We start from the raw sequence: 18,271 nt of genomic DNA on the forward strand, positions 1-18,271 counted from the left end.
GAGGAATTTCTTCTCTCAGAGGGTTGAAAATCTATGGAATTCTCTGCCCCAGAGAGCTGTGGCAGCTGGGTGACTGAATATATTTAAGGCAGAGATAGACAGATTTTTGAGCGATAAGGGAATAAAGGGTTATGGGGAGCGGGCAGGGAAGTGGAGCTGAATCCATGATCAGATCAGCCATGATATTATTAAATGTGGAGCAGGCTCGAGGGGCCAGGTGGCCTATTCCTGCTCCTATTTCTTATGTTCTTATGTTCTTATGTAAGATGCAAAAAAACTTCCCAGAATTAGTGGAGAACCAAGGGTCTCGCGAGAATGAGGAACTGAAAGAAATTAGTATTTGTAAAAAAATAGTGCTAGAGAAATTAACGGGCTGAAAACCGATAAATCCCCTGGACCTGATGCCCTACATCCTAGGGTTTAAAAAAAGGTGGCTATAGAGATCGTGGATGCATTGGTTGTCATCTTCCAAAATTCCATAGATTCTAGAACGGTTTCCGTGGATTGGATGGTAGCAAATGTAACCCCACTATTTAATAAAGGAGGGGGGAGAGGAAACGCGGAACTACAGACCAGTTAGCTTGACATCAGTAGTAGGGAAAAAGCTAGAATATATTAAGGAGGTGGTTACAGGACGCTAGAAAATAATAATACAATTGGGCAGCGTTAATATGAATTTATGAAAGGGAAATCATGTTTGACAAATCTGTTGGAATTTATTGAGGTTATAATAGATAAGGGGAAACCAGTGGATGTAGCATATTTGGATTTTCGGAAGGCATTCGATAAGGTGCCGCACAAGAGGTTATTAAACAAAATTAGGGCTCATGGGATTGAGGGTAATATACTAGCATGGATTGAGGATTGGTTAGTGGACAGAAAATAGTGCATATGAATAAACGGGTAATTTTTAGGTTGGCAGGCTGTAACTAGTGGAGTACCACAAGGTCAGTGCTTGATCCTCAGCTATTCACAATCTATATCAATGATTTGGATGAGGGGACCAAATGTAATATATCCAAGTTTGCTGATGATACAAAGCTACGTGGGAATGTAAGTTGTGAGGAGGATGCAAAGAGCCTTCAAGGGGATATATACAGACTGTGAGTGAACAAGAAATGTGAAGTTATCCACTTTGGTAGGGAAAATAGAAAAGCAGAGTATTTTTAAAATGGTGATAGGATGGGAAATGTTGGTGTTCAGAGGGACCAGGGTGTCCTTGTATACTGATCACTGAAAGTTAACATACAGATACAGCAAGCAATTAGGAAAATAAATGGTATGATGGTCTTTTACAAGAGGATTTGAGTATAAGACTAAAGACATCTTACTTCAATTATATAGGGCCCTGGTGAGATCACATCTGGAGTATTGCGTACAGTTTTGGTCTCCTTACTTAAGGAACGATATACTTGCCATTAAGGGAGTGCAACGAAGGCTCAACAGACTGATTTCTGGAATGGGGGATTGTCCTATGAGGAGAGATTGAGTAGACTAGGGGCTCAAAATTGATGCACTCACCGCCCACTGCCACCGACATTCCTCTGCTTGAACCGCCCGGTGCCACTTTCGACGTGTTCTGGAGTGGGCAGGAGGGGATAGCCGCCGGGAGGTGCCCGCCGACATCAGCGGACGGCTGCTGTGTAGAAGTAGACTCCTGCCTGCCCGCCGAGATGCCATATTCATGCGGGCGGGAGTCAGCTGAAGTCGGAGGCAGGACGGTGGTGGCCTGCTGTGTGGAGGCTGCTCTGTCCTCAACGGTAAATGCGAAGATGGGGGAAAGCAGGTTAGTGACATTTTTTTCATTGATTTCTTTACAGGGACTTACCTGGATGAGGTCCCCTGAAGGTCGTCAAATGTTTTTTTTAATGCTTTTTATTTTTAGGTATTGAACCTTCCGTGGGCCTGACTACATCCTTGGCGGTACTTGGGCAGTAATCGCATGAGAATGAGAGCTCCCGCTGGCTCCTGCCCAGATTGGCAGTGCACGTCGCTGCTTTGCTGCCCGCCGACCTTTGATGGACGTTACTGATGAAAATACCACCCATAGAACCGAGGGATCTATGGTGGCCATCGGTGGTCCTTTAGGCGGCACTTGGGTGGGCGGGGCCTTCACCAAATTCAGGCCCTAGGCCTATATTCCCTAGAGTTTCGAAGAATGAGAGATGATCTCATTGAAACATATAAAATTCTTACAGGGTTTGACCGGGTAGATGCAGGGAGGATGTTTCCCCTAGCTGGGGAGTCTAGAACCAGCGGTCACAGTCTCAGAATAAGGGCTCGGCCATTTAGGACTGAGATGAGGAGAAATTTCTTCACTCAGAGGGTGGTGAATCTTTAGTATTCTTTACCCTGAAGGGCTGTGGATGCTCAGTTATTGGATATATTTGACAAAGATTGATAGATTTTTGGATATTAAGGAAATCAAGGGATAGGGTGATAGTGCAGGAATGTGGAATTGAGGTACAAGATCAGCAATGATCTTATTAAATGGGGAGCAGGCTCGAGGGGCTGAATGGCATTGTGCATTCAAATGCTTGATGTAGAGGCATGTAACCCTCTTAACCTTTTCACACATGGAAAGTACATTGTACACCAGCAAATAGTAAAAAAGAAATGTGGGAGATTGGTAAACAATTTAAAGAGGTTTTCAGAAGTAACAGAACAGTAATAATGGAGGATTTTAACTCCTAGAGATAGACATTAACAATGACCAAAGTGGGAAGAAATCAGTCTTGAATGCATTTTAAGTCAGTACATTATAAATCCAACAAGGGAAGGCACAGTATTATGTTTCAGGGTAATGAGCTGGGCCTAGGACATAGGAAATAGGAGCAGGAGTAGGTCATTTGGCCTATCGAGCCTGCTCCGCCATTCAATAAGATCATGGCTGATCTGATCATGGACTCAGCTCCACTTCCCTGCCCGCTCTCCATGACCCTTTACTCCCTTATCGCTCAAAAATCTATCTATCTCTGCCTTAAATATATTCAATGACCCAGCTTCCACAACTCTCTGGGGCAGAGAATTTCATAGATTTACAACCCTCTGAGAGAAGAAATTCATCCTCATCTCAGTTTTAAATGGGTGGCCTCTTATTCTGAGACTATGTTGCCTAGTTTTAGTTACCCTATGAGTGGAAATATCCTCTTTGCATCCACCTTGTCGAGCACCCTCATTATCTTATGTTTCAATAAGATCACCTCTCATTCTTCTGAACTCCAATGTGTATATACACAACCTACTCAACCTATCTTCATAGAAACATAGAAAATAGGTGCAGGAATAGGCCATTCGGCCCTTCAAGCCTGCACCGCCATTCAATGAGTTCATAGCTGAACATGCAACTTCAGTATCCCATTCCTGCTTTCTCGCCATACCCCTTGATCCCCCTAGTAGTAAGGACTACATCTAACTCCTTTTTGAATATATTTAGCGAATTGGCCTCAACAACTTTCTGTGGTAGAGAATTCCACAGGTTCACCACTCTCTGGGTGAAGAAGTTTCTCCTCATCTCGGTCCTAAATGGCTTACCCCTTATCCTTAGACTGTGACCCCTGGTTCTGGGACTTTCCCAACATTGGGAACATTCTTCCTGCCTCTAACCTGTCTAAACCCGTCAGAATTTTAAACGTTTTTATGAGATCCCCTCTCATTCTTCTGAACTCCAGTGAATACAAGCCCAGTTGATCCAGTCTTTCTTGATATGTCAGTCCCGCCATCCCGGGAATCAGTCTGATGAACCTTCGCTGCACTCCCTCAATAGCAAGAATGTACTTCCTCAAGTTAGGAGACCAAAACTGTACACAATACTCCAGGTGTTGCCTCACCAAGGCCCTATACAACTGTAGTAAAACATCCCTGCCCCTGTACTCAAATCCCCTCGCTATGAAGGCCAACATGCCATTTGCCTTCTTAACCGCCTGCTGTACCTGCATGCCAACCTTCAATGACTGATATACCATGACACCCAGGTCTCGTTGCACCTCTCCTTTTCCTAATCTGTCACCATTCAGATAATAGTCTGTCTCTCTGTTTTTACAACCAAAGTGGATAACCTCACATTTATCCACATTATACTTCATCTGCCATGCATTTGCCCACTCACCTAACCTATCCAAGTCACTCTGCAGCCTCATAGCATCCTCCTCGCAGCTCACACTGCCACCCAACTTAGTGTAATCCACAAATTTGGAGATACTACATTTAATCCCCTCATCTAAATCATTAATGTACAATGTAAACAGCTGGGGCCCCAGCACAGAACCTTGCGGTACCCCAATAGTCACTGCCTGTCATTCTGAAAAGTACCCATTTACTCCTACTCTTTGCTTCCTGTCTGCCAAACAGTTCTCAATCCACGTCAGCACACTACCCCCAATCCCATGTGCTTTAACTTTGCACATTAATCTCTTGTGTGGGACCTTGTCGAAAGCCTTCTGAAACATAGAAACATAGAAACATAGAAAATAGGTGCAGGAGTAGGCCATTCGGCCCTTCTAGCCTGCACCGCCATTCAATGAGTTCATGGCTGAACATGCAACTTCAGTACCCCATTCCTGCTTTCTCACCATACCCCTTGATTCCCCTAGTAGTAAGGACTTCATCTAACTCCTTTTTGAATATATTTAGTGAATTGGCCTCAACAGCTTTCTGTGGTAGAGAATTCCACAGGTTCACCACTCTCTGGGTGAAGAAATTCCTCCTCATCTCGGTCCTAAATGGCTTCCCCCTTATCCTTAGACTGTGTCCCCTGGTTCTGGACTTCCCCATCATTGGGAACATTCTTCCTGCATCTAACCTGTCTAACCCCGTCAGAATTTTAAACGTTTCTATGAGGTCCCCTCTCATTCTTCTGAACTCCAGTGAATACAAGCCCAGTTGATCCAGTCTTTCTTGATAGGTCAGTCCCGCCATCCCGGGAATCAGTCTGGTGAACCTTCACTGCACTCCCTCAATAGCAAGAATGTCCTTCCTCAGGTTAGGAGACCAAAACTGTACACAATACTCCAGGTGTGGCCTCACCAAGGCCCTGTACAATTGTAGCAACACCTCCCTGCCCTTGTACTCAAATCCCCTCGCTATGAAGGCCAACATGCCATTTGCTTTCTTAACCGCCTGCTGTACCTGCATGCCAACCTTCAATGACTGATGTACCATGACACCCAGGTCTCTTTGCACCTGCCCTTTTCCTAATCTGTCACCATTCAGATAATAGTCTGTCTCTCTGTTTTTACCACCAAAGTGGATAACCTCACATTTATCCACATTATACTTCATCTGCCATGCATTTGCCCACTCACCTAACCTATCCAAGTCGCTCTGCAGCCTCATAGAATCCTCCTTGCAGCTCACACTGCCACCCAACTTAGTGTCATCCGCAAATTTGGAGATACTACATTTAATCCCCTCGTCTAAATCATTAATGTACAGTGTAAACAGCTGGGGCCCCAGCACAGAACCTTGCGGTACCCCACTAGTCACTGCCTGTCATTCTGAAAAGTCCCCATTTACTCCTACTCTTTGCTTCCTGTCTGACAACCAGTTCTCAATCCATGTCAGCACACTACCCCCAATCCCATGTGCTTTAACTTTGCACATTAATCTCTTGTGTGGGACCTTGTCGAAAGCCTTCTGAAAGTCCAAATATACCACATCAACTGGTTCTCCCTTGTCCACTCTACTGGAAACATCCTCAAAAAATTCCAGAAGATTTGTCAAGCATGATTTCCCTTTCACAAATCCATGCTGACTTGGACCTATCATATTACCTCTTTCCAAATGCACTGCGATGACATCCTTAATAATTGATTCCATCATTTTACCCACTACCGATGTCAGGCTGACCGGTCTGTAATTCCCTGTTTTCTCTCTCCCTCTTTTTTTAAAAAGTGGAGTTACATTGGCTACCCTCCACTCCATAGGAACTGATCCAGAGTCTATGGAATGTTGGAAAATGACTGTCAATGCATCCGCTATTTCCAAGGCCACCTCCTTAAGTACTCTGGGATGCAGACCATAAGGCCCTGGGGATTTATTGGCCTTCAATCCCATCAATTTTCTCAACACAATTTCCCACTAATAAGGACATCCCTCAGTTCCTCCTTCTTACTGGACCCTCTGACCCCTTTTATATCCGGAAGGTTGTTTGTGTCCTCCTTAGTGAATACCGAACCAAAGTACTTGTTCAATTGGTCTGCCATTTCTTTGTTCCCAGTTATGACTTCCCTTGATTCTGACTGCAGGGGACCTATGTTAGTCTTTACTAACCTTTTTCTCTTTACATATCTAAAGAAGCTTTTGCAGTCTATTTTAATGTTCCCTGCAAGCTTTCTCTCGTACTCTATTTTCCCTGCCCTAATCAAACCCTTTGTCCTCCTCTGCTGAGTTCTATATTTCTCCCAGTCCCCGGGTTCGCTGCTATTTCTGGCCAATTTGTTTGCCACTTCCTTGGCTTTAATACTATCCCTGATTTCCCTTGATAGCCACGGTTGAGCCACCTTCCCTTTTTTACTTTTACGCCAGACAGGGATGTACAATTGTTGTAGTTCATCCATGCGGTCTCTAAATGTCTGCCATTGCCCATTCACTGTCAACCCCTTAAGTATCATTTGCCAACCTATCCTAGCCAATTCATGCCTCATACCTTCAAAGTTACTCTTCTTTAAGTTCTGGACCATGGTCTCTGAATTAACTGTTTCCTTCTCCATCCTAATGTAGAATTCCACCATATTATGGTCACTCTTCCCCAAGGGGCTTCGCACAACGAGATTGCTAATAATCAACCCTCTCACCTCCGGAATCAACGTTGTGAGCCTTCTCTGAACAGCCTCCAATGCAAATATATCCTTCTTTAAGTATGGAGACCAAGGCAATGTGGTTGGCAATCTATTCAATTGGGAAAAGTGAGAGGTACATCACTATTGAGCCTGATTGAGTCCACGCCCAATCTCACACACTTCCCAGCAGGATTGGAACATGAATGTTTGTTTCCCTCCCTAGCCTGGAGGCACTAATAGCAACTAAACAGCCTCAGTTGCTATTTAGACTGAGATTAGGTGGCACAGTATGGACTGCAGTGCAATTTAATGCTAATTTACCATCATGAGGAAACTGGAATTCTTGGTATGAAGTCTCATTTGGGTACTGATTAAGACAGCTTTCAATTTTGACTATGTTTAAGATAATTAAAAATTTAGGGAGGCAGTCTAATTGCACATAAGTCTTTAAAGGATAGAATGTGACTAATAGATTGATTAATCTAATTGGCCTAGTTCGTAATCCAAAATCCCCCATTTTGTTCTTCCTGTTGTACATCTTCCCCTCACTCATATATCTTCCTTCTACTTTTATCGGTCTTTCCCTTTACTTACTTCTTTCTGTTTAATTGGTCATATAACCTTCTTCACTTCAACAAACAATCTTTGAATTTTGAACCTACTATAACCAAATCATTACTTCCGGCAATTTGTCCACAATAAATAAAGTCTTCTCACAAGTTCAAAAGATTGCGTTAAAACTAGAAATGGTCACCATCCATTTAAGTCAATTGATATTATTTGATCATGTAATTTCCATGTGTGAAAATGTTGCATACTTCTGCATCAAGGATTTGAATTCACAATGCTACCAAGATCAGAGAAGAAAACAATGTTTATTTTAGCTCTGCTACTTATTATTTCAGAAGATCAGAATCTCCCAACCTCCTGTCTAAGAATGATGATCTCCTGCCCTCTTGTGCTGTAAGTCCTCTCATTATTTTAGAACTATAGAGGTGTACAGCACAGAAGGATGCCATTCAGTCCATCATGTCTATGCCAACTTTTTGGTAGTGCAATCAAAAACAAATCTCACAGCCCGGCTCTCTCATTCCTTCTCGAGATTTACCAATGTTCCCTTAAAAGGTACAAAACTCTCTGGTCGCGAGATTTGCAACCGGGTTTTCGCCGCAATTTGATCCTCTGCGGCGAAAACCCGGTCGCAAAGCCCAGGCACGATCCTTGGGTACCTGTTTGTGGCAGCGCTTTCAGGTACCACGGGGAGACGCGCACCAACGATGCGGATTGCGTTTGCGTCGGACTTTCGGCACTTTCCCGACCCATACACTGCACCCAGAATACCGACAATGTGCAGCCCTGCCAAAAGGTAAGTTAAAGTTTTTAATTTTTTTGCAGCGATTCGATAAATAAGGGTCTTGTAAATGTTCTTGGAATATTTTTTGGAATGTTTTTTCTTTTTTTCCCCCTCCCAAGGCCTCTCTTGCAACGCTCCCGGCCCCAGACTAAAGTTGCCGAAACTCGCAGTTTGTGCTGTGAATGCTTGTGCAACGCCTCCCTTAAAGACGTAAAGGCTGAAAGTCCAGCCTAAAAATGGTAGCGCAGTGAAAATGGTAATTTTCACGTATTGCTGCCGTTTTCGCCAAAAAAAACCGAAAGTCGAAAATCCGTGCATAATCACTTAATGTGTCAAAGCCTTCCATACTTCAACAACCCTGAGTAATGAAATTTCACCTAGCCCCTCTCTTCATTTTTTTTAGTTTCAATTTTAATTGATGACCCCTCAGCCAGTGAAAATTATCTTTCCCTACTCTTTATCAAAACCACCATGATTTTAAAAACCTTTATTAAATCTCCTCTTAGCAATCTCTTGTGCAGTGGAGATAGTCCTACTATCTCAGGCCTATCCTCATAACTATAGTTTTTCATACCTGATATCATGGTGAATCTACATTGTATGCACTTTATTACATTAATATCCTTTCTTATAATGGAAGATGGGGGTGTGGGGCAGGGAGAACAACGTGGGGACAACTTTGGGGAACCAAAAGTGCATGCATTTATCTAACTGTGTCCTAATTATTGCCAAGTGCAAATTTATTATTACTTCCTTGCTGTTGTACTTTAGGCCCCTGTCTACAAAACTTAAAATGCTGTTGTTTTTTTAATGTCTTTATTTGCCTGCGCTTTCTTTTCAGGCTATTTTCTGTTACCAGAGACTATCTCATCAATAGTTTTCCAAGAGAAGCTGGAAGAATTATGGATTTTTAAAAAACAAGCAATCCAATTGGACTTGGCATAATTATTCATTGTGCTCCATTCCATTTTGATTATGTTTTGCTTCTGTAAGTAACTTACAATTTGTAAATACAGCCAACTCAGTAATTCAACCTGTTCAGAGTGGTCTAACAATATATTTGCATCATCCAAATGGATTGGAGGTGCATTGGCCATCCCGCATATTTTCTAGCAACCAATTTACTCTGATCAAGGTTGTTAGACCTGGGCTATACTAACCCACAATAAGACAGAGAATAAAACAAATGTTTCAGTACTTAGGGGATTTGGTTCATTTATGGAAACTGTGGTCAAACCATTTACACAAGGATAACGTGTTGGGAAAATAGTTTAGCTGTAACAAACGCCATCTAGCGGCTTCCCTTAATTTATGATTTAAGACATTGACAAATGGGTCACTTCTGTCTAACTCTGAGCTGGTGTGTATGGGCATTCACCCATCTTACTCAGTGACACTATTGTAGTTTATGAGCCTCCAAACTCATGAGAGATTCTCCAATTTTCTGACCTTTCTGGTTTTGAAGCAATAGTTTACTTCTGATAATTAAAAGCATAAATTGCTCAGGTGCTTGTGAGGAAACACATCAGGTGATAAAAACATCCAGTATGTAGTTGTTAAATGACAGGAAACATTGACAATGATTCCGGATTTAAGGTGTATATTCTGTTAATATGTGTTGTAGAAAACAGAAACATTTGTTGGAATCTATGTATATTTATCAGTGATTAGGTCCGAATTGAAACTTACTCTTAAAATATTTCCACGTTTATTTTATTAAATATTTTCGCCACGACTGTGCGCTGTTTTTTGGCATCCAAACGTGTTTTGGTGTGAAATACTCACTTTCCAACTTTCGCCACCATTTGGACGCCGATGCCGACAATGTGCGCCAGTTTAAATATTTTTGGCGCCGACCCGAGTCAAAACGGGATCGGGCGCTGTTTTTGTGCAGTTAATCGATTTTGGCCGTCCATAATTTTTTTCAGCGCGGCACACAAGAGGACAGGAGCGAGGCAATAAGAATACACAATAAAATACCAATTTTTTCCCCCCACAGGAAACTCTTTTTGAGCAAGGGAAGATGATTTCCAGGCCTAATGCCCCCCCCCCCCCCCAACCGCTCTCCCTGCGTGTTGAAGTTCGGGAGCGGGAGGGCCAGTCGGCCCTGGATTGCAGTGAGTCCTGCCAGGGAGGGCGGGAGCAGGGGCAGCAGATCCAGCAGGGGGAGAGTTGGCCGCGGGTACAGCCGGGAGGGGGGGAGGTGTCATTTGTCGACCTTTCATCAGCGGTGGGGTAGCACCGGGGGAGCGGACTTCAGCGTCTCTGAGCCCTGCTAACTTCAGCTTTTCGCGCATGCCCAGAGAGTTTTTAGCGCAGACTTGAAGCTCCGCCCCGAGACTACCCTCGGAGAGTGCGGCGCCAAATTCAAATATTTCTTTGGCGAAAGTCCCGATTTTTTTTTTCTCGCGCAAACATCCACAAAAAAATTGTACGTTAACATGTGCGCACACCAAAAATCCAGCAAGTGGAAAATAGGGTCCATTATACCCAGATCAAAAAGCTATGTTTTTGGACTTCTGACCATAGGTGATACTATAAAATAGGAAGAATAATCTGATATTATTTGTAAAATTACTAACTGGAAATACTTGCATTGAGTGAGTCTTGAATAGGCTACTTTTTAATAATCTCAATTATAATTTAAAAACTTCAGTGGAAAATATCTTATAAACTGAAATAATTATAATTAGTAGCACATAAAACATACATAAATATTTGCATAAATACTACAGGCCAATTTCATAGTTCAATATTACTCAAGATCTATATATGAACAAAAAATAAATACATCAATGTTTATAAATATTACTAAAATAGAGGATGGAGCAAAAACAAACAATTAAATATAAATATAAATAACATTATGAAATATTTTCCAAACAATTAATAACATTTGAGTCAGTAACAACTTCTTGGGGCCGAAATTGGTGAAAACCGATGGTCTGTCTATTTCTCGGCGGTATGCCGATGGTATGTTGTTTCATACCGACAGGTACCGCTGGGCGAAGTGTGCGCGATTTTAGTCACTTTTTTCTCGACGGTACGCTGATCGGAGTGCAGCGGGCAAAGCAGAGTGCAGCCGGCGGTGTGCAGGCGGTGAATGCTTTTCACTCGGCAATCTTCGGGTCTCGAGCTCTGCACATGCGCATGCTGCTGCGAAACTCCGCCCCCAGAGACACAGACCGAATCAACAGAGACTGCTGGCCTGAGAGCGCTGTGCAGATGTGGGGGCGGGGAGGGGGGGGGGGCGGAATCGCTGCTGTGGGGGGAGATCGTTATGGGGGAGGGGGGGTGAGAGATAAAAACATTTTCATGAAAATGTATGCCGCCAACTGAAGATTGACTTAAAACCACCTTTTCCAGGGCAGTCTGCAGGGTCGGCGCTATATTGGTGGGAAGTCATCAATTTGGCAATTTTGGGTGGTATGTTGGTGGTATGCAGGGGCGGACGGTATGTATACCGCCTGGCGGTATGTCACTGATGAATTTCCCGCCGGGCGGATTGTGGGCAGTATGTAGGTATTTTTTGATCAATTTCGATTTGTGGCAGTATTTCAGTGGTCCGCGGGCAGTATGTCCACCAATTTCAGCCCCAAGCTTAAGTTTACAGTAATATATAGTGCAGTGGGCTAACACTATAATCAGTTCTTTTACAGAATAACCCTTATACATTTTGGTAAAAGAATGTTTTACCAAATGCTGAACTACAACGTTCATACACTGAAGCGGTTGGTGCCATGCTCTCAACCACATTCTGGAGGTTGCATTAACGCTGAATTTGGCAGAAAGCCGAACTCCGAGAGGCACTCTGCTCCGGCCACTTTGTGTTCCGAGTGGGTGCCAATGTAAGCGAGCCGTCCCAGGAACTGGATTCATGGCCAATGAAGGCTAATGTACTCCAGTACAACTTAAACGTGCCCTTCTATCGTAAACCAAATGTTCAACGACTTCGGGATGTAATGGATTGGAAGAACTTCCAATCCGCCAATTGGAACAAACTTGTCAGTGGGCTATTCACCCGGTTTGGTTTGAATCTAACCAGTCCTGCAATGTTGTCACCATTTCTACCCTGCACTACATCCACTTTTGGTACATTGATACATAAATAAATAAATACATAAATAAATAATAAATAACCTCCGTGCATTAAAAGACTGAGCTCATGTTTTACCAAATCTCAGTGTAAGCCCGTTGTATAAGCTCACAGACTCGGGACCGATTTCATGAAGCGAATGGCTCGGGTTGTTTTCTCGATAAAGGTAGTGAAGTCTCTAAGGATGATATGCACTTTCACCTGTCTGTTCCAATCTGTTCTTGACACCAGGTCTGAGGCAGAAACCTCCAGCTCACTCTCGGCCAGATCAGTGGTGCCAAACTCAGCATTTAACTGAAATCAAAAAAGAAACGGAACGCTCAGTGACTCGAGTTTTCAGACTCATGTAAACCCATTGACCATCAGGGGCTCCTTTAGTAACTGTTTCTGATCACACTTACCTGGTGCATGATCAATTCAACCAGGCGCTGGGAGCTGGATCGCATCCAGACCACTTGGTCGTTTGAACTCGCGATGGATGTTTCCACCAATAACAAGAAGGTGTTGTATCTCTGAAGGCCAGCGGCAATCGCTTTGAGGCATGTTTCCTGAATAGAAAAAATACAACCATTAAAATATAAGCTGGCATAGTGTCTTCTTACTATACTTTGAAAACTTGCGCCTTCATTTCAAACAAACGGTGGGCAGCTACATATATTTTGTAAAGTTTATAATTCAATCGTATATCATAGTCTGTGTCGATCTGCGTTGTCAAGTTTTGTTTAGGCTGTTTTGTTAACACTGTAATCACGGTAAACTACTAAGAAAGAAATGCGACTATAAGTGGCCCGGTCTGCTTTCTTTAATATATAAATTTCATTGTGACGTCCCAATTTACTCAAACTCCTGCACCAACGCGTTCTCACTCACCTTGTGGAATCCTATCTTTATGCATCTGTCCTGAGCTCGGATTTGTGGCAGGTCGAAATGGTAACTGAGCAGCGAGCTCCGGTCTCCGTCACAGAACGAGAAATACTCACACAACTGGAAGGGAAAGAAAGGTCAAACGGTGAGTGACTGAGTCTCTGACCTAAGGCTGCGAGGCTCCAGCCTCCAATTCCCAAACCCCGGTCCCCAGCCCCCAGTCCCCAGACCTGACTCACCTGTGTGTCCCGGAGTTCAGCCGCCGTGCTCTGGATCTGCAGCGCCAGAGAGCCGCAGGCTGCACAAGTCAGGGCTGATCCAGGTAAACTCTCCACCGTTTCCGCCAGGTCCGCCACAGGGAAAGCGGCGACTCTTCCAAACAGCACCAGGAAAAGTTGGCAGAAATCTGCAGGAAAAGAAACAGAATGAAATGATAAATCACCACTCCTCCAAACTCTCTCTGAAACGAGATATTAACAGATAACTGCGTGCAATGTTCACTAACATTGGACAGGTCTCATGTTGAACTGCTCTTTTCCGTACTTCGCACAAGGTTTGAAATTTGTAGCTCTCTCCAGTCCTTTCCCCACTATTTATTAACCGACACCTTTATGGAAAGTCCAATTAGTAATTTCCTTTCACGTTCTTTTTACGTCAAAGAATCAATTACTCACTGCTTGCCCATAAACGTTAAAGGGTGCCTCGAGTGTCGTACGATCTCGTAATTACACCTGAACTCCCAAGATTACTGGGACACTTCAATTGTACACAGCGAATCGACAGTTTCTGTCAGTATAAAATAAAGCCTCACTGCAAAACCACTCTATAAAATGAAAATAATATTATTTAAACGAAAGAAAAAAATAAATGCAATTCCACGAGGGATTTCCAAATTAGAATCTATTTGCACGGATCACCGAGTGGTTATCCCTTCCATGGATCACATTTTTAATATAAAAGGGAACTACTTTTATATTGTTATTCATTTTTGTGCTAACAATGAGTCTCAGTTTAAAACGTCCAACTCAGTCAGTGGGTCAGCCCAAGCTCAGTGGGTGGCACTCTCTCGGTGGGAGAAGTTGCTGCTGGTTGTTTGGTTATTGCAGGGAGTTGGAGAGAATTTGTAAAACTTTGCTGGTGGTTTTTTGGGTTGTTTTTTTCCCCAGGTTTTAGAATCTTTTTGGCCCATAAACAGCAGCCAGGTGGCTGCCAAGAGGTCCGGAGTGCCGGCCTCCTCAGAAGATAATGTTCACAGGATGAATTTAATCAGGGAAGTAAATGTTAGGAGAAGGGAGAATAAACGGCACAAAAATTTGGGACGGGTCCCCAGAGGATTGGAAAAGAAAACATGGCAGTGGTTCAGTGCGAGGATAAAGAGATACGAGCTTGGGATATTATCCAGGCAATACATGAGGGCTGCGATGAGGGAAGCTGCTTTGCCTGCTAACCAAAGCCGCATGTTGGGTTCAAGGTGATGGTCAGTGGCTGAAAGGCGGAGGAAAGAATTTTCATGAGTTTGAAGGTTGGTAATAAGTTCTTGGATGTATCTCTGAAGAGGCGGTGGTCTAATTCTTAAACCTGCCGGTTTATATTTAGGATGATATGCTAATAAAAAATGTTGAGCTGTGGGACGTTAAAATTTGCTCGGCAATAAAGTGGAGATATTATCCAAGAATGCAGGTAGCAGATGGAACCCATTATATAAAAGTGTGGTTCCCAGAGCGGGTGAAATAATTGCCCTACAGCATGACACTTGAAACAATGGAAGGAGTGCAGCCCTTGTGGGTACTGCATGATAACCAGGTGAAAGTCTTGGACAGGACCATCTTGTAAGAAGCTGTCTAGACCTGTACTGTTATAACTGCGTCTGGACACAAGGCCGAGAGCTGTGGGTTGTGTCACAAAGGCCCCACCCGCTCTCGTGTGAGGCAGAAGGAAGCCTCTTGAGTGACAAGGAGTGGGAGAAGGAGCAGGAGGTGTGAGTGGAGTAGCCGGAGGAGGAGGACACGGCCGGCGAACGGAATGAGAAAAAAGCGCAAGAGGCAGAAAATTGCGGAGCAGAGAACAGGATTGAGATGGTGGAAAACGCACCAAGTATGCTCGAAAAGGATAAAGATAGTGGAGGGCAGCAGGGTCCAAGGGCAGAGTCAAGCCATAATACGGCTCAGATCTCCCTAAAGAATCGGGTGTCCATGGGAGGAGCGAAGGCGGGAGCGGGGTAAGTGTAAGTACTCCAAAGAAAGACAGGGAGTTGGACATCTCGAAGAGCAGGATGTGGCAAGACAAGGAGAGGATGCAAGAGGCAGGAGACTTAAAGGGGCAGCAGGATGGGAGTGGGGAGACAAAGAAGCCAAAAGGGAGTAAGATAGGTGAAGACGCGCCATTGTCCCAAAGAGAGAAGAAACGGGGAGCAAGGGTCAGTGTGGAGATGAAGCGAAGGGAGCAGCACTTTTGAAGAAACCATGATAGCAGGACGACTCTCTAAGGGAGATCATGCGCTAAACTTTCCATTATTGTGCAGTTCGCCCCAAAATGGGCGTTATTTCCAGCTTTGGTGTTTATTATGGGTTTTGAGATCGCCGGATTATCGCCCATTTTCAAACCTGTTAGTTTCCACTTTATAAAATGGGCGTTAGCGGGAGAGATGTGAAATGGGCGTTAGCGGTATTTTTTTTCTTCTGTCGTAAAATATCAGCGTCCATAGCAACGCCATAGCAACGGTCTTTTCCCGAGTTTTAGGAGGCCAGGGGTCATCAATACATGCGCAGAAAAGGAGAGAGAGAGAGCAGAGAGGAAGAGAAAGCTTGAGTGGGTTTGTTGGGTAGGTGTTTGTGGTTTGTTTGGAAGTTTGGAAGGATTTTTAAGAGGAGTACTCATTAAAAATAGCACTATTTAGTTCTATGAGACAGAAATATCTGTCACAAAAATATTTATAAAATGGAAGGCATGGAGGAGGTGACACATTACAATGTGGAGGTGGAGGAGTCTGGTGAGGGCAATGAGGTTGGAGAGGAATTGGAGATGGAAGGGCGAAAAAGAGAAAGGAGCTTCTCGGACGAGGTAAATGCTGCCCTCCTCACATTGGCCCGGGGTGGGCGTGGGCCGAGATCGCTGAGGTGGTCTCGTCGATGACTCACGAGATACGTGAGGGCAACCAGTGCCGTAAGCCCTGGAACGACCTTGTCGGCTCTGGCAGAGTAAATATTACATTTATTGACATTTACTTATATATTTATATAATTGAAATTGTAAGTGTAATGAGTAAATAAATTCAGATCTTATGTATTGCAGTTAGACCGGGAATGTTTTACTCAAATCCTACATTTACGGTGTATGTGTTTAGGTTAATAATGATAATAATAATTATAACATCTGACGCTTCTGTGTTGCATCAGTATCTGTGACAGTATCTAACAATGATCTTATGCAATGATCTTGTTGTGCTGTTGTTACCTTTTGCAGAAGAAGCTTTCAAAGAATAGGGCTGCACAACAGCGCACGGGTGGCGGCCCACCCGTGATCAGTGTGCTGACGGACATTGAGGAGCGGGCACTGGCACTAGTGGAGATCCACAACCGGTCATCCACCCATGCAGCAGCAGGGCCTAATGTTATGCCACGTGAGTAACGTATGCACCATTGCGTGATGTAAAGTCAATAGATGCCACACCCACTCATATCCGCAAAATATATGATAGATGATTGATGTAAGTGTTATGTAATTAATGATGGGCTCATGAAAATCATTATAATGCAGAATTTGGTTATGTTCATTAAATGTGATGTCTGTGATTATTGTAATAGCTGTAGTGCTGTTCTCATGCATATGCTGTGTGTAGCGTTTGACCCTAGCACCCATTTCTCCTCTAATTACCTCATTTATGTTTTGTAGCTCAGCCAAGAGCGCAGTCACTGCCAACAGCACCAAAGCGAGGTGATAATCCGGCGGTGGCGTCTGCGGTGGATCGTGCTTCTGCTGGTGTTGGGGAGCCCCGTTTATCACCTGTTGAGCTGCAGGTTGTCCTCTCCACTGACGCCAGTGAGGAGTTGGAGGAGCCTGCAGCAACAACCTCAAGATCAAGCACACCTATGACTTTTAGTGCTCCTGCGGCCATGTCCTCCTCCACCGTGGAGGTAGCAGGCCCAAGCACTTTGCTGCAGGGCACCCCAAATATCTCCATGCTGGTGCCGACCCCGCAGATGTTGGTTCGACACAACAGGACTGCTCCATGATTGGCAGATCTCAGTGGGTACATGGTACAGTTGTCCAGGAGGAGTGTTGACATAGGTCAAGCAGATCCTCCAGTCAATGGAGGGCATATCCCAACAGATGGCCACAATATCTACAAACATGACCGAGAACATGACACAGATGGCGATGGCCCTGGAGGTGATAGTCAGGAACACCTGTGCCAGAGGGCTACCAGTGTTACTGGAATGCAGCACTGAATCCCAAGGTGCCGCAGCCCCATTGCCAACGACATGAGAGTCAGGAGGAAGCTCTTGCTTTTGGATCGGAGGACGTTTCCTCCTTGGGAACATCCTCTTCAGCATCCGGCCAAACAGCAGATCTGCTGTCATCCCCCCGAATGAAGCAGTGCTCGAGGAGCACTGCGGCAAGGTGGCTTGGAGTTGGGAGGGGAAGGGGAAGGGGTAGAGGTGGGGAGAAGATGTGGGGGAAAGGGAAAATGAGGTGCATTGCCACAGGAGTTGGAGTTGTTACAGTATTGTTGTTGCTAGTTAAATAAGGTTGGGAGGTTTGGGGGAAGGGGGAGGGGGGTACATTGTTGTATTTGCATTTGTGTTATTTGTGTTATTGGAAATGTTAAAAATGTTATTATTGTGTTCCTAACACAGATGAGGCTGCACACAGGGAGGTTAAAGTAACAGTGACCTCAGTCTTTAATAAGACACTCCAGAGTGAGGAACAGGCCTTAGGGGCCGGCTTATATACAGTGCTCCCAAGGGATTCTGGGATCCCTTGGGACTTCAGGGGATGAGCTCCCTGGTGGCGGAACATGGGAGTGCATGCTTTACAGATACACAACATCACTCCCTCCCGCCAAAGTCAAAGTGAAAACTATTTACAAGGTGAGGTGGTCAGGAGCCTTTCTTTCCCTGGTGGACCGCCTTGGTACAAATGTCTGTTCTGGTAGGTTGGGCTGGCGTGTTGTTAGCC

The 18,271-nt window shown here is 44.3% G+C and overlaps 1 protein-coding gene across 1 annotated transcript; it reads right to left on the minus strand.

Moving 5' to 3' along the window:
• Positions 1–10,832: 10,832 nt before the first annotated feature.
• On the minus strand, positions 10,833–13,673 carry LOC139263887 (interleukin-6-like). The gene is made up of 5 exons (XM_070879956.1): positions 13,599–13,673; positions 13,333–13,499; positions 13,100–13,213; positions 12,631–12,777; positions 10,833–12,523 (listed from the first exon to the last, which is right to left on the minus strand). Exons 1-5 carry the CDS (start codon positions 13,612–13,614, stop codon positions 12,338–12,340), a joined length of 630 nt encoding a protein of 209 aa, XP_070736057.1. The 5' UTR covers positions 13,615–13,673; the 3' UTR covers positions 10,833–12,337.
• Between the last annotated feature and the right edge of the window lie 4,598 nt (positions 13,674–18,271).

The sequence above is a fragment of the Pristiophorus japonicus genome, chromosome 5 (assembly GCF_044704955.1).
Source record: "Pristiophorus japonicus isolate sPriJap1 chromosome 5, sPriJap1.hap1, whole genome shotgun sequence".
In the NCBI taxonomy this organism is placed as follows: domain Eukaryota; kingdom Metazoa; phylum Chordata; class Chondrichthyes; family Pristiophoridae; genus Pristiophorus; species Pristiophorus japonicus.